Source organism: Aegilops tauschii, chromosome 5, assembly GCF_002575655.3.
Source record: "Aegilops tauschii subsp. strangulata cultivar AL8/78 chromosome 5, Aet v6.0, whole genome shotgun sequence".
Taxonomy (NCBI): Eukaryota; Viridiplantae; Streptophyta; class Magnoliopsida; order Poales; family Poaceae; genus Aegilops; species Aegilops tauschii.
In genome coordinates, this window is record NC_053039.3 from 1235937 (window position 1) to 1249345 (window position 13409).

Sequence of the window (13409 nt, forward strand, 5' to 3'; positions counted from 1 at the left end):
CATGCGCTTTACACCAATATGACTTAAACCGCAGTGCCACAAATAAGTTGCACAATCATTATTAACTTTGCATCTTTTGGCTTCAATATTATGAATATGTGTATCACTACGATCGAGATCCAACAAACCATTTTGTTGGTGTGTATGACCATAGAAGGTTTTTATTCATGTAAACAGAACAACAATTGTTCTCTAACTTAAATGAATAACCGTATTGCAATAAACATGATCAAATCATATTCATGCTCAACGCAAACACCAAATAACACTTATTTAGTTTCAACACTAATCCCGAAAGTATAGGGAGTGTGCGATGATGATCATATCAATCTTGGAACTACTTCCAACACACATCGTCACCTCTCCTTTTACTAGTCTCTGTTTATTCTGCAACTCCCGTTTCGAGTTACTACTCTTAGCAACTGAACCAGTATCAAATACCGAGGGGTTGCTATAAACACTAGTAAAGTAAACATCAATAACATGTATATCCAATATACCTTTGTTCACTTTGCCATCCTTCTTATCCACCAAATACTTGGGGTAGTTCTGCTTCCAGTGACCAGTCCCTTTGCAGTAGAAGCACTTAGTCTCAAGCTTAGGACCAGACTTAGGATTCTTCACTTGAGCAGCAACTTGCTTGCCGTTCTTCTTGAAGTTCCCCTTCTTCCCTTTGCCCTTTTCTTGAAACTAGTGGTCTCGTCAACCATCAACACTTGATATTTTTCTTGATTTCTTCCTTCGTCGATTTCAGCATCACGAAGAGATCGGGAATTACTTTCGTCATCCCTTGCATACTATAGTTCATCACGAAGTTCTACTAACTTGGTGATGGTGACTAGAGAATTCTGTCAATCACTATTTTATCTGGAAGATTAACTCCCACTTGATTCAAGCGATTGTAGTACCCAGACAATCTGAGCACATGCTCACTAGTTGAGCGATTCTCCTCCATCTTTTAGCTATAGAACTTGTTGGAGACTTCATATCTCACAACTCGGGTATTTGCTTGAAATATTAACTTCAACTCCTGGAACATCTCATATGGTCCATGACGTTCAAAACGTCTTTGAAGTCCCGATTCTAAGCCATTAAGCATGGTGCACTAAACTATCAAGTAGTCATCATATTGAGCTAGCCAAACGTTCATAACGTCTGCATCTGCTCCTGCAATAGGTCTGTCACCTAGCGGTGCATCAAGTACATAATTTTTTTGTGCAGCAATGAGGATAATCCTCAGATCACGGATCCAATCCGCATCTTTGCTACTAACATCTTTCAACATAATTTTTCTCTAGGAACATATAAAAAATAAACACAGGGAAGCAACAACGCGAGCTATTGATCTACAACATAATTTACAAAATACTATCAGGACTAAGTTCATGATAAATTTAAGTTCAATTAATCATATTACTTAAGAACTCCCACTTAGATAGACATCCCTCTAATCCTCTAAGTGATCACGTGATCCATATCAACTAAACCATGTCCGATCATCACGTGAGATGGAGTAGTTTCAATGGTGAACATCACTATGTTGATCATATCTACTATATGATTCACGCTCGACCTTTCGGTCTCCGTGTTCCGAGGCCATATCTGTTATATGCTAGGCTCGTCAAGTTTAACCTGAGTATTCCGCGTGTGCAACTATTTTGCACCCGTTGTATTTGAACGTAGAGCCTATCACACCCGATCATCACGTGGTGTCTCAGCACGAAGAACTTTCGCAACGGTGCATACTCAGGGAGAACACTTATACTTTGATAATTTAGTGAATGATCATCTTATAATGCTACCATCAAACAAAGCAAGATAAGATGCATAAAGGATTAACAGCACATGCAATCAATATAAGTGATATGATATGGCCATCATCATCTTGTGCTTGTGATCTCCATCTCCAAAGCATCGTGCTTGTGATCTCCATCTCCGAAGCACCGTCATGATCACCATCGTCACCGGCGCGACACCTTGATCTCCATCGTAGTATCGTTGTCGTCTCGCCAACTTATTGCTTTTACGACTATCGCTACCGCTTAGTGATAAAGTAAAACTATTACATGGCGATTGCATTTCATACAATAAAACGACAACCATATGGCTCCTGCCAGTTGCCGATAACTCGGTTACAAAACATGATCATCTCATACAACAAATTATAGCACATCATGTCTTACCATATCACATCACAACATGCCCTGCAAAAACAAGTTAGACGTCCTCTACTTTGTTGTTGCAAGTTTTACGTGGCTGCTACGGGCTTAGCAAGAACCGTTCTTACCTACGCATCAAAACCACAACGATAGTTTGTCAAGTTGGTGCTGTTTTAACCTTCGCAAGGACCGGGCGTAGCCACACTCGGTTCAACTAAAGTGAGAGAGACAAACACCCGCCAGTCACCTTTAAGCAACGAGTGCTCGCAACGGTGAAACTAGTCTCGCGTAAGCGTACGCGTAATGTCGGTCCGGGCCGCTTCATCTCACAATACCGCTGAACCAAAGTATGACATGCTGGTAAGCAGTATGACTTATATCGCCCACAACTCACTTGTGTTCTACTCGTGCATAGCATCAACGCATAAAACCAGGCTCAGATGCCACTGTTGGGGAACGTAGTAATTTCAAAATTTTCCTACGCACACGCAAGATCATGGTGATGCATAGCAACGAGAGGGGAGAGTGTTGTCCACGTACCCTCGTAGACCGACAGCGGAAGCGTTATCACAACGCGGTTGATGTAGTCGTACGTCTTCACGATCCGACCGATCAAGTACCGAACGTACGGCACCTCCGAGTTCTACACACGTTCAACTCGATGACGTCCCTCGAACTCCGATCCAGCCGAGTGTTGAGGGAGAGTTTCGTCAGCACGACGGCGTGGTGACGATGATGATGTTCCACCGACGCAGGGCTTCGCCTAAGCTCCGCAACGGTATTATCGAGGTGTAATATGGTGGAGGGGGGCACCGCACACGGCTAAGAGATCTCAAGGATCAATTGTTGTGTCTCTGGGGTGCCCCCCTGCCCCCGTATATAAAGGAGCAAGGGGGAAGCAGCCGGCCAAGGGGAGAGGCGCGCCATAGGGGGGAGTCCTACTCCCACCGGGAGTAGGACTCCTCCTTTCCTTGTGGGAGTAGGAGAAGGGAAGGGGGAAGGAGAAAGAAGGAAGGGTGCGCCCCCCTTCCCTAGTCCAATTCGGACCAGATCATGGGGAAGGGTGCGGCCACCTTTTGAGGCCTTTCTCTCCTTTCCCGTATGGCCCATTAAGGCCCAATACGAATTCCCGTAACTCTCCGGTACTCCGAAAAATACCCGAATCACTCGGAACGTTTCCGAAGTCCGAATATAGTCGTCCAATATATCGATTTTTACGTCTCGACCATTTCGAGACTCCTCGTCATATCCCCGATCTTATCCAGGACTCCGAACTCCTTCGGTACATCAAAACTCAATAAAACTGTCATCGTAACGTTAAGCGTGCGGACCCTACGGGTTCGAGAACTATGTAGACATGACCGAGACACGTCTCCGGTCAATAACCAATAGCGGGACCTGGATGCCCATATTGGCTCCCACATATTCTACGAATATCTTTATCGGTCAGACCGCATAACAACATACGTTGTTCCCTTTGTCACCGGTATGTTACTTGCCCGAGATTTGATCGTCGGTATCTCGATACCTAGTTCAATCTCGTTACCGGCAAGTCTCTTTACTCATTCCGTAACACATCATCCCGCAACTAACTCATTAGTCACAATGCTTGCAAGGCTTATAGTGATGTGCATTACCGAGTGGGCCCAGAGATACCTCTCCGACAATTGGAGTGACAAATCCTAATCTCGAAATACGCCAACCCAACAAGTACCTTTGGAGACACCTGTAGAGCACCTTTATAATCACCCATTTACGTTGTGACGTTTGGTAGCACACAAAGTGTTCCTCCGGTAAACGGGAGTTGCATAATCTCATAGTCATAGGAACATGCATAAGTCATGAAGAAAGCAATAGCAACATACTAAACGATCGATTGCTAAGCTAACGGAATGGGTCAAGTCAATCACGTCATTCTCCTAATGAGGTGATCTCGTTAATCAAATGACAACTTATGTCTATGGCTAGAAAACATAACCATCTTTGATTAACGAGCTAGTCAAGTAGAGGCATACTAGTGACACTCTGTTTGTCTATATATTCACACATGTATTATGTTTCCGGTTAATACAATTCTAGCATGAATAATAAACATTTATCATGATATAAGGAAATAAATAATACTTTATTATTGCCTGTAGGGCATATTTCCTTCAGAATAGAACCCGGAAGTTAAGCGTGCTCAGGCTGGGGGAGTGGGAGGATGGGTGACCGTTCGGGAAGTTAGATGATTTGGAATGATGAGGGGTGATTAGAGGATAAATTGAGCAGTGATGAGGGGTGGTGATTAGAGACTAGAGGTTAAAATAATTCAGAAATTTGAAAATCAAAAAAAAATTCAATTTTTTTTTTCAAAAACAAAATCATAAAATTTCCTTTAGTCCCGGTTGGTGTTACCAACCGGGACTAAAGGTGGAGCTCCACGTGGCCGCGCCCTTTAGTCCCGGTTCGTGTAAGAACCGGGACTAAAGGGGAGAGGCATTAGTAACGACCCTTTAGTCCCGGTTCAAAAACCGGGACTAAAGGGCCTTACCAACCGGGACAAAAGCCCCTTTTTCTACTAGTGATGCATAGCCTATTTTTGTTGACTGATGTTGATACCATCCTGCTTTCCTATATGCTTAGCATAGGTTTGCTATTATTTCATCAATGGCCCTACATCCTTGTCTGTGTGTTGCCATGTTGTACTATCTGGGTTATCCGAGATGATGGATCACTGTACTGAGACCAGAACACTCCTAAAGGCCCTTACAATTGCACGACTCTACTGAGTCGTATCAAGTTTGATCTACCGAGGGTGATTCCTTCTCGATGACAACCCTGTAGTGTAGCACATCTAGTGTGATCTACCGAGGGTGATTCCTTGTATTTCGCTCTAGGTGATGACTCTGTCGTGCAGTATATCAAGGTAAACCTATCAAGGGTAATTCCTCGGGTTTCACCTTGATGGTATGGACCTGAACCCCGATGTTACAATGATAAAGACGGGTCGGCCCCAAGGGTACCCGTGAGAGATCATTGTGGCGGCTGGCTGTTAGCGGTATCACCCAGGGTGCGGTGGTAGCTCGGGACCTGTCCCAACAGCCGACAAGAGTGATTCTCTATGGCGGAACGAGGTGGGCAGGTAGAGATCACCTAGGAGAGAGGTGGGCTTGGACCCTGGTCGGTGTCCGCGATTACTTCTTAATAACACGCATAACGAGATTGGGCATTTGATTTGAGACTGACATTGGCATATACGCACTAACCGCCGCGCGGGATAATTGTATATGGGACCCTCGGCGTCGTACGATTTCTTTCGAAAGCTCGGACGTCACAGTTGAGAGGCACGCGCCTGAGATGAGCGGCATGCTTGGATGTATATACAGAGGTGAGCTTGGTCCCGGCTGTCCACACAACGTGCAGGAGTGTTTAGGGAGATTGGCCCATGACCCCTTTCGCGCTTAGGATTTAGACAGGTGTGTTGACCTCTCTGGAGAGCCTAGCTAGGTAGGACTACGACGTGTCGATTGCCCGAGGCCGAGCATTAGCTAGAAAAGTGTGTCCGGCCAGAGGTAATTGAGTGTATCGGATAATGTGGGGCACCCCTGGAAGAAAGTAATCTATTCGAATAGGCGTGTCCATGGTAACATGACAACTTGGAGTTGTATTCCGACCTCTTACAACTAAAACCGGATACTTGATAAAACACACCAATGTAATAGACAGATACCCCCGGAGATTGCTTTCCCCCATGGAGATGAGGAAAGGATCTCTGGGCAGGTTATTTCTATACGTATGTGTACGATGATACCATATATGCTCCTCTTTTCTACTGCTACAAGATGATGGCCACAAATGATGGTGGTCTTCGATAAGATGAGCTTCTCCCCCTTATTTTGGCATTTCCTGCAGTTTAGTCCACAGATATACCCCATTCCTTTGATATTGATGCATACAGTTTAGTCCCGCCCTTTCCTTCTTCTCTTTGATTTTCCTCCCAACAATTCTCCCTAAAATAGAATCAATTGTCTCATGTTTTGCTAACTTACCAAAAACAAAAAAACATTTTTTTGTGGCAACTAATTTTTTACCAAACAAGTGGTTATAACAATAAAATGGCAGGTAAATCATGAAACCCCAAAGTGTGGCAAATGGTCCAAACCCCCTTGGTATGGAGTAATACACAAGTTGTTTCTTTTTTGAACATCAGTACAGACACAAGCGCTCATATATATACCCTCTTGGTAGTCCGTTAGGAGAGAAGAGGACAAGGCCGCGTGGCACACGTGGTGAGCCAACCCCAAAATTGGATCTGAATAAGGAAAGTAAAAAAGAAAAGGAGAGAGAGAGCGAGCACATGGGGAACGAGAGGCTGGCTGGCGTAGGTGAAAAACAAAACAAGAAGTGGATTTTAAAAAAAGAAAAAAAAAAGGATCGATCATTGGGCAGGAAAGGATAGGTAGAAAACAAGAAGCTGGGTGGGGTGGTAGGGCAGCGGCGGTTGCCCACCGTGGACGGTAGCCACGTCCGTATCGCCCCGCAAAAAAGTAAAGATTTTTCGGCGCCACCTCCCTTCTCCGCCGTCGACTCCTCCCTCCCTTCCCTCCACTCCACCCTACCGGAGCGGAGCCCAGCCCCAGCCGAGGGAGAGCGATAGATACTTTGCTTTCCCCTCCCTCCATCCCTTCCCTTCCCTCTCTCCCAGGTCGGGCCAGGTCTCCCGCAGAATTCAGCCAGGAGGCGTGGGGGGAGCGGGCAGCCAAGAAAGTCCAACACCGCTCATCAAGGGCGATGCCGCCGCGCCGGCCCAACACCGGCGGGGGCGGGGGCACCTCCTCGGCCGCGCCGCCGCCTCCGCCGCGCAAGGTCCCGCTCCGCTCGCTGCTCCGGGCGGCCTCCGTCGCCTGCGGGGTCCAATTCGGGTGGGCGCTGCAGCTCTCCCTGCTCACCCCCTACGTCCAAGAGCTCGGCATCCCGCACGCCTTCGCCAGCCTGGTCTGGCTCTGCGGCCCGCTGTCGGGCCTCCTCGTGCAGCCCCTGGTGGGCCACCTCTCGGACCGCATCGCGCCGGCCAACTCGCCGCTCGGCCGCCGCCGGCCCTTCATCGCCGCGGGGGCCGCCTCCATCGCCTTCTCCGTGCTCACCGTCGGCTTCTCCGCCGACCTGGGCCGCCTCTTCGGGGACAACATCGTGCCCGGGTCCACCCGGTTCGGCGCCATCATCGTCTACCTCATCGGCTTCTGGCTGCTGGATGTGGGCAACAACGCCACCCAGGGGCCATGCCGCGCCTTCCTCGCAGACCTCACCGGTACTACCAAATTCAGATCGAATTCAACCGATTTTCTTTTCAATTCCTCTGCTTGCTTGCTTGCTGCTTTAGCAAAGGCGAATTCGGGGCTGGGTGGTGCAGATCGATTCGATTCGATCCCATTCTGCCCGATTGCTGCTGAGCATTCAGTTCGATTTTACAACATGGTTCTTCTAGCTTCACAATGGGGAATTTATTCTCCTGGCCGATTTCCTGATTGATAGATGAGATTGGCAGTAATTGGGATTCGCAACCCCTGCTACACGACGACGACGAGGGGTCGAGTGCAAAAACGATCCTCCTACCCATACTTATTTACTTATTTATTGATTTTGTGTGGCCGGAAGATTGCATTGCACCTGCACCTGCACACGAGAGATTGGAGAAGAGATCAATGTCGCTTTCCGCTTTAGGCGGAGAAAAAAGATTCTTGCTCCGTTGGTCGGCTTTGGCCTTTCAATTCCATTTTCTTTTTCTTCACATCACATTATTGACAGGCAGCTACCCTCTTTGTTACTAGCACACACTACACTACACTACAGACCAGACCCTGGACTGGGGTGGGGGTGGCCAAACCAAATACTATACTATATGCTGATGCCACACTGACAATGGGGACGTGGCACTCCATTACAGCGATGCAAACCTTTGAATAATCACGGACGGTTGGTACAAATGTCGCCACCAAGCCTTGTCCTTTCCCCACACCACTTCATTTATCTATCCATGTATATTCATTCATTCATTCATTCATGTGTGCGATGGAGGATCGATGATGAGGAAGTGTGCGGGAAGCTCGGCCCGGCGGGTCGCTTTCGCGGCCGGATCCGGCCAATGCCGACCTGAGCAGGAGGCAGATATTTAAGCATTGTCACTAGACTCTTTCGTCCCTAATAACTGTTGCCAGATCTCAGAATCTTAGGAGACCCAAAGGCATCTTTGTTAACAGCCAGGTATTCTCAGAGGGGCCCCTGCCTGCTGCCCTTGCTTCATGATTGATCGCCAATGCTGTCTGTGCTCAATTCACTCTTTTGTCACGTGCACGAAAACATTACACTCATGAATGAGGTGGGGGGTTGATATGCCACACACACATTTCTGTCTTAGATGTAATATGTCTGAATTAATTGCAATTAATTATACTTCCCTATTCAGAACATTTACTTACATAGCCGGCGTTGCTGTCTTCTGTTTTGAGTTTTGACAATCGAGTCTGGCTGCCCATTGCGCATTGCGATGGAGGATTGTCGATGATGATCAACAAGCGTGCGGGAAGCTACGATCAGAGCGTCGCTTTCGCTCCTGGATCAGGCCAATGCAATGCTGACCAGCTTGGGAGGGAGACAGATATTTAAGCATTGCAATGCCAGATTTCGAATCATACGATGGGGATGGCATCTTTTCTTTTCTTTTTCTTTTCCTCTGTTTTGTCAGCACTCAACGGGAGGCCCCCCCTGCATGTTTGTTTTATCGATAATTGATTTCCTCCCTTACCAACGCTCTGTGGTGGCCGTGGTCTCCCAGTTGTTTGCCTGTCACTCTCCTCGTGTGTTGTTAGCCACACAAATTTCTGTGTCGTGGCCAACACAAATGATCTGAATTTATTCTCTACTAAGAATATATAGCCATCACTGCTTTCTGGTTTGACAATTGAGTTCGGCTGACACAAAACTTTATTACTAAATCATTATTTCTGTGTCGTAGCCACACAAATGATCTGAATTTATTGATTTATTATCTATTCAGATGCTATGGCCATCGCTGGTATCTCGTGCTTTGACAATCGAGTTCAGCTGACACAATCTTTATTACACACGTTTTGAGCTTTCTCAGCGAAAATCTGATTGGGGCCCATTTGCCTGTACAATTGGATGCACCCTCCTCCAACTCCCTCTGTTATATGCTAGTAGTATAGTGCTACTTAGTCTCCGCTTAGATCCATTTCTGCAGGATTAGGAAAAACGTTAAATTGTTGTACCCACCCCTTTATGTCGAACGTAAATCATAACTCATTTCTGACCTACCCCTTTTTGTCGTTTGCAGAGAATGACCCGAGGAGGACCCGGATTGCCAACGCCTACTTCTCGCTCTTCATGGCCCTGGGGAACATACTCGGGTACGCCACCGGGGCATACAACGGCTGGTACAAGATATTCCCCTTCACTATTACCGAGTCCTGCTCTGTCAGCTGCGCCAACCTCAAGTCCGCGTTCCTGCTCGACATCATCATCCTGGCGATTACGACGTACGTTAGCGTCGTGACGGTGCAGGACAATCCTACTTTCGGAAGCGACGAGGCGGCGCCTCCGAGCAGCCACGAGGAGGAGGCTTTCCTCTTTGAGCTTTTCGGGTCGTTCAAGTACTTCACGATGCCTGTTTGGATGGTCTTGATCGTCACCTCGCTTACCTGGATCGGCTGGTTCCCTTTCATCCTCTTTGACACCGACTGGATGGGCCGAGAGATCTACCGGGGAAGCCCGGAGATCGTCGCCGACACCCAAAAGTATCATGACGGTGTGAGAATGGGCTCTTTTGGTCTCATGCTCAACTCGGTTGTTCTCGGGATCACATCTATTGGAATGGAGAAGTTGTGTAGGAAGTGGGGAGCTGGACTTGTATGGGGTGTCTCCAATATCATCATGGCACTGTGCTTCGTGGCGATGCTTATTATAACATACGTTGCGCAGAACCTGGATTATGGACCTAGTGGAGCACCTCCAACCGGCATTGTCGCCGCTTCCCTCATTGTGTTCACAATCCTAGGAGCACCTCTCTCGGTCAGTAACAGAACTATTTTTTTCTTGGCACCAATTTGGTTTTCTTTCCCTCATATACATGTTATACGCGTGATATTGATGATTCTTTCATTTTTGCCGTTGCAGGTCACGTACAGTATACCATATGCGATGGCTGCAAGTCGTGTTGAAAATCTTGGGCTAGGCCAAGGTAATTTTGCTTTTCACTAGACTGTTTGGCTGCATCATATTGGATCCGTGTTCTTAGTTCTTACATTTGTCCCTTTTTCCCCACAGGTCTAGCAATGGGCATTCTTAATTTATCTATTGTCATACCACAGGTATTTACTCCTTTTTCTATTATGTTTTCCGTTTGGAGTATAGTTGGTGTATATGCATAATTTATATGAAAATGTATCTGATTAAGCTTCCGGCACCAAAGGAATTAAATGTAATAGCCAGTTGAACCATCTTAGTCATACAGAAATACTAAAAACTCCTAATTCAACTGTTCCGTATTGTGTACCTAATAACTAGTAGCATATGCATTCAAAGTTGAATCTTGTGAGAACTATTATCATTTCCTGACCCTTCCACTGGTCTGTACCGATAAACCGACTATCCCTGTCTAGTAGGATAATTCAAGAAGATGCATGTGTTGTCTCAGAAAACCAAGCCCTTGAGTTTTTACACTAGAAATCAATCAGCTGAATAACATAAAAGCTAAGCCAAATGGTTAGTACATAATCAACTTACTTATGACCACAGTTCTCAGATAAAACATTCTGACAGTTTCTGCAGCCTTGAGAATACAAGTCCTCACGTTTCATGACTCTGTGCCATATTTATCTGAAACTTTTGGTCTGCAGTAATTAGCAGAGTTGAACCTGAAAACTTGAGTAGAAAAGTATAAGCATGTCTTTTTTTAGGTGAAACACAAAAGTAGAAGCATATGTTTTTCTAGGGGAAACAGAAAGTTAACTGGAAGTGACCCTGTGGTACCTGCAGATCATCGTGTCGCTGGGCAGCGGGCCATGGGACCAGCTCTTCGGCGGAGGGAACGCGCCATCCTTCTGGGTGGCTGCCGCAGCCTCCTTTGTGGGCGGGCTGGTAGCCATCCTGGGGCTCCCGCGGGCCCGGCTCGGGCCGAAGAAGAAAACCACCCAACGATGATGATTCGAGCGAGTATACAGAGACATTGTTATGTTGCAGACAAGGAAGGAAGGCAGGTTGTACACTGGTTCATTCTTTGCACACTGGTTCCAAGACACCGGGAACGCTGCCTACACTACACTAGGCATGGGGGGTCTGTATATTGTCATCATCAAGTTGGATTGGGTTCAAATTCAAGGCCAAAAGTAGGAGGGCTCTGGAATTTTTCTTCCTCTTGTTACTTTCCTCCATGGGCCCTATCATCGCCTTTTTTTCGCTTGTCGGTGTGAAACATGGTCAGTCATATGTTGTTGTATATTCGGATATTTTGTCATTTTGTCGGAGATTATCAATCAATCAATAAAAGTTGCAGGTTTTTGTTTGAGATTATTGTTGTCACCTGTTCATGGTTTCCCGACGAGGCGATTTGGTGCCCAGGCTTAGCTGCACCTGTGATGAACAATTTTTTTAAAAAATACTAGAAAAATTCAAAAAATTCCAAAAAATATATGGAAGATAATTTGATGTGTGAGGCGCACTTCAAATTCCAGATCATTTGGACATCTAATTAGCTCTTGGTAAAAAAGATAATTTTGGGGTCTGTGAACAAGTTTATGGTTCACACCTATTGTTCTGATCCAATTTGTGTTTCTACTGAGAGCTACTCATATATTCAAATGATCTGAAATTTGGAGCACACCTCATGTACCAAAATACCAAACTATTTTTCATGCAAAAATGGAATTTTATGAAAAAATTAGTATTTTTGTCATTTTTCTTTTCACTTGGTGCAGATGAGCCAGAGCTAAAAAATGACGATGATTGCCTTGCTTTCTTTCTTTCTTTGGCCTTGCTGATGACAAGGGAGGCCTGGGAGCTATGACTCGCCTGTACCGAGACATGATATGTCAGCGATATGGGCAGGTCGAACACTGTAGCTGTGTGCGAGTTTTTTTTACTGTATTTTTCTTCTTGTTTTGCTTTTGCTTTTTCTTCATTTTTCACAGGTTTTCTTAGTTCTTTTTTCCAAACATCTCTAATTTTTCATGCACATTGTACATTTTCCGTACACATCAAAAACATTTTATGTACATGTTTAACATTTTTCAAACATATGTATTAATGTCTAATTTTTTCGTAGGCATCATATTTTTTTTGTATACATCTAAGACGTTCTATTATACACGTTTAAGTCTTTTTAAGTCCATGATTAATATTTTTTCAAGTACTTGTTTTCGAGCATTTTCTTGAATATGTGATAAGCAATTTTTAGATCACAAAGTTGAATGATACATTTGTTAAATGTCACAAACATATTCTGAAACTCGAGAATACATATTTAGATGCAATGTATATTTTTTTAATGGTACGGAACATTTTGTTGAATTACATGAATATTTTTTTACATTGTACATATAGAAATTCATACAACATGTGGCGTACATTTTTTAATGCTTGATTTTTTTAAATGTCACAAAGATTGTTTTAATGCTACTAACATTATTATAAAAGTTGTGCGAACAACTTTTTAACACTACATAAACATTTTTTGAACACGCAATGAACGCTTGAGGAGAGAGGGGGGGGGGGGGGGGGGCGCATATAAAGGGGGGGGGGGGGGCTTGGGGGAGGGGGCAAGGCGGCGGCGGCGATGCGGAATCAGAGCCGGACTCCGGCTCGGGCACGGCGGCGCGCGCGGGAAGGCGATGGCGGCGGCTGGGCAAATTGATCCTCTTTTCAAATTTGAGAAAAATTCAAATATGAAAATTTTGTGAAATCTCCAACTCTCTTCTTGGGTCCTTGAGTTGCTTAAGATTTATAGGATCACAACCAAAATGCAAAAAAATATGATATGCATATGATGACCTATGTATAACATCCAAATTGAAAATTGGGATGTTACTGAGCTTCCCGACGCAGCGGTCGCCGCAGCCATCACCGCTCGAGGTCCAGCTAGATCCAGCATTCCGCGTGGCTAGGGCAGTGGCGAAGTGCATCCACACGGATCCAGAGGGCGGACACATGTGGGCTTCATCGTTTGGTGGAGTGAGGTAAGTAATTTCAGTACCATTC

General features: G+C 45.6%; 1 protein-coding gene across 1 annotated transcript; it reads left to right on the forward strand.

Annotated features, from left to right (window-relative positions):
• Window positions 1-6617: 6617 nt before the first annotated feature.
• LOC109779137 (sucrose transport protein SUT2) lies at window positions 6618-11721 on the forward strand. Its single transcript, XM_020337745.3, has 5 exons — window positions 6618-7449; window positions 9493-10226; window positions 10332-10395; window positions 10482-10525; window positions 11193-11721. Exons 1-5 carry the CDS (start codon window positions 6933-6935, stop codon window positions 11355-11357), a joined length of 1524 nt encoding a protein of 507 aa, XP_020193334.3. The 5' UTR covers window positions 6618-6932; the 3' UTR covers window positions 11358-11721.
• The last annotated feature ends 1688 nt before the right edge of the window (window positions 11722-13409 follow it).

Coding starts and splice junctions, on each gene's coding strand:
- LOC109779137 (XM_020337745.3), top strand. CDS start 6,933: ATGCCGCCGCGCCGGCCCAACACCGGCGGGGGCGGGGGCACCTCCTCG. Junction 10,227..10,331: donor TCCTAGGAGCACCTCTCTCG/GTCAGTAACAGA, acceptor TTGCCGTTGCAG/GTCACGTACAGTATACCATA. Junction 10,396..10,481: donor AAATCTTGGGCTAGGCCAAG/GTAATTTTGCTT, acceptor TTTTCCCCACAG/GTCTAGCAATGGGCATTCTT.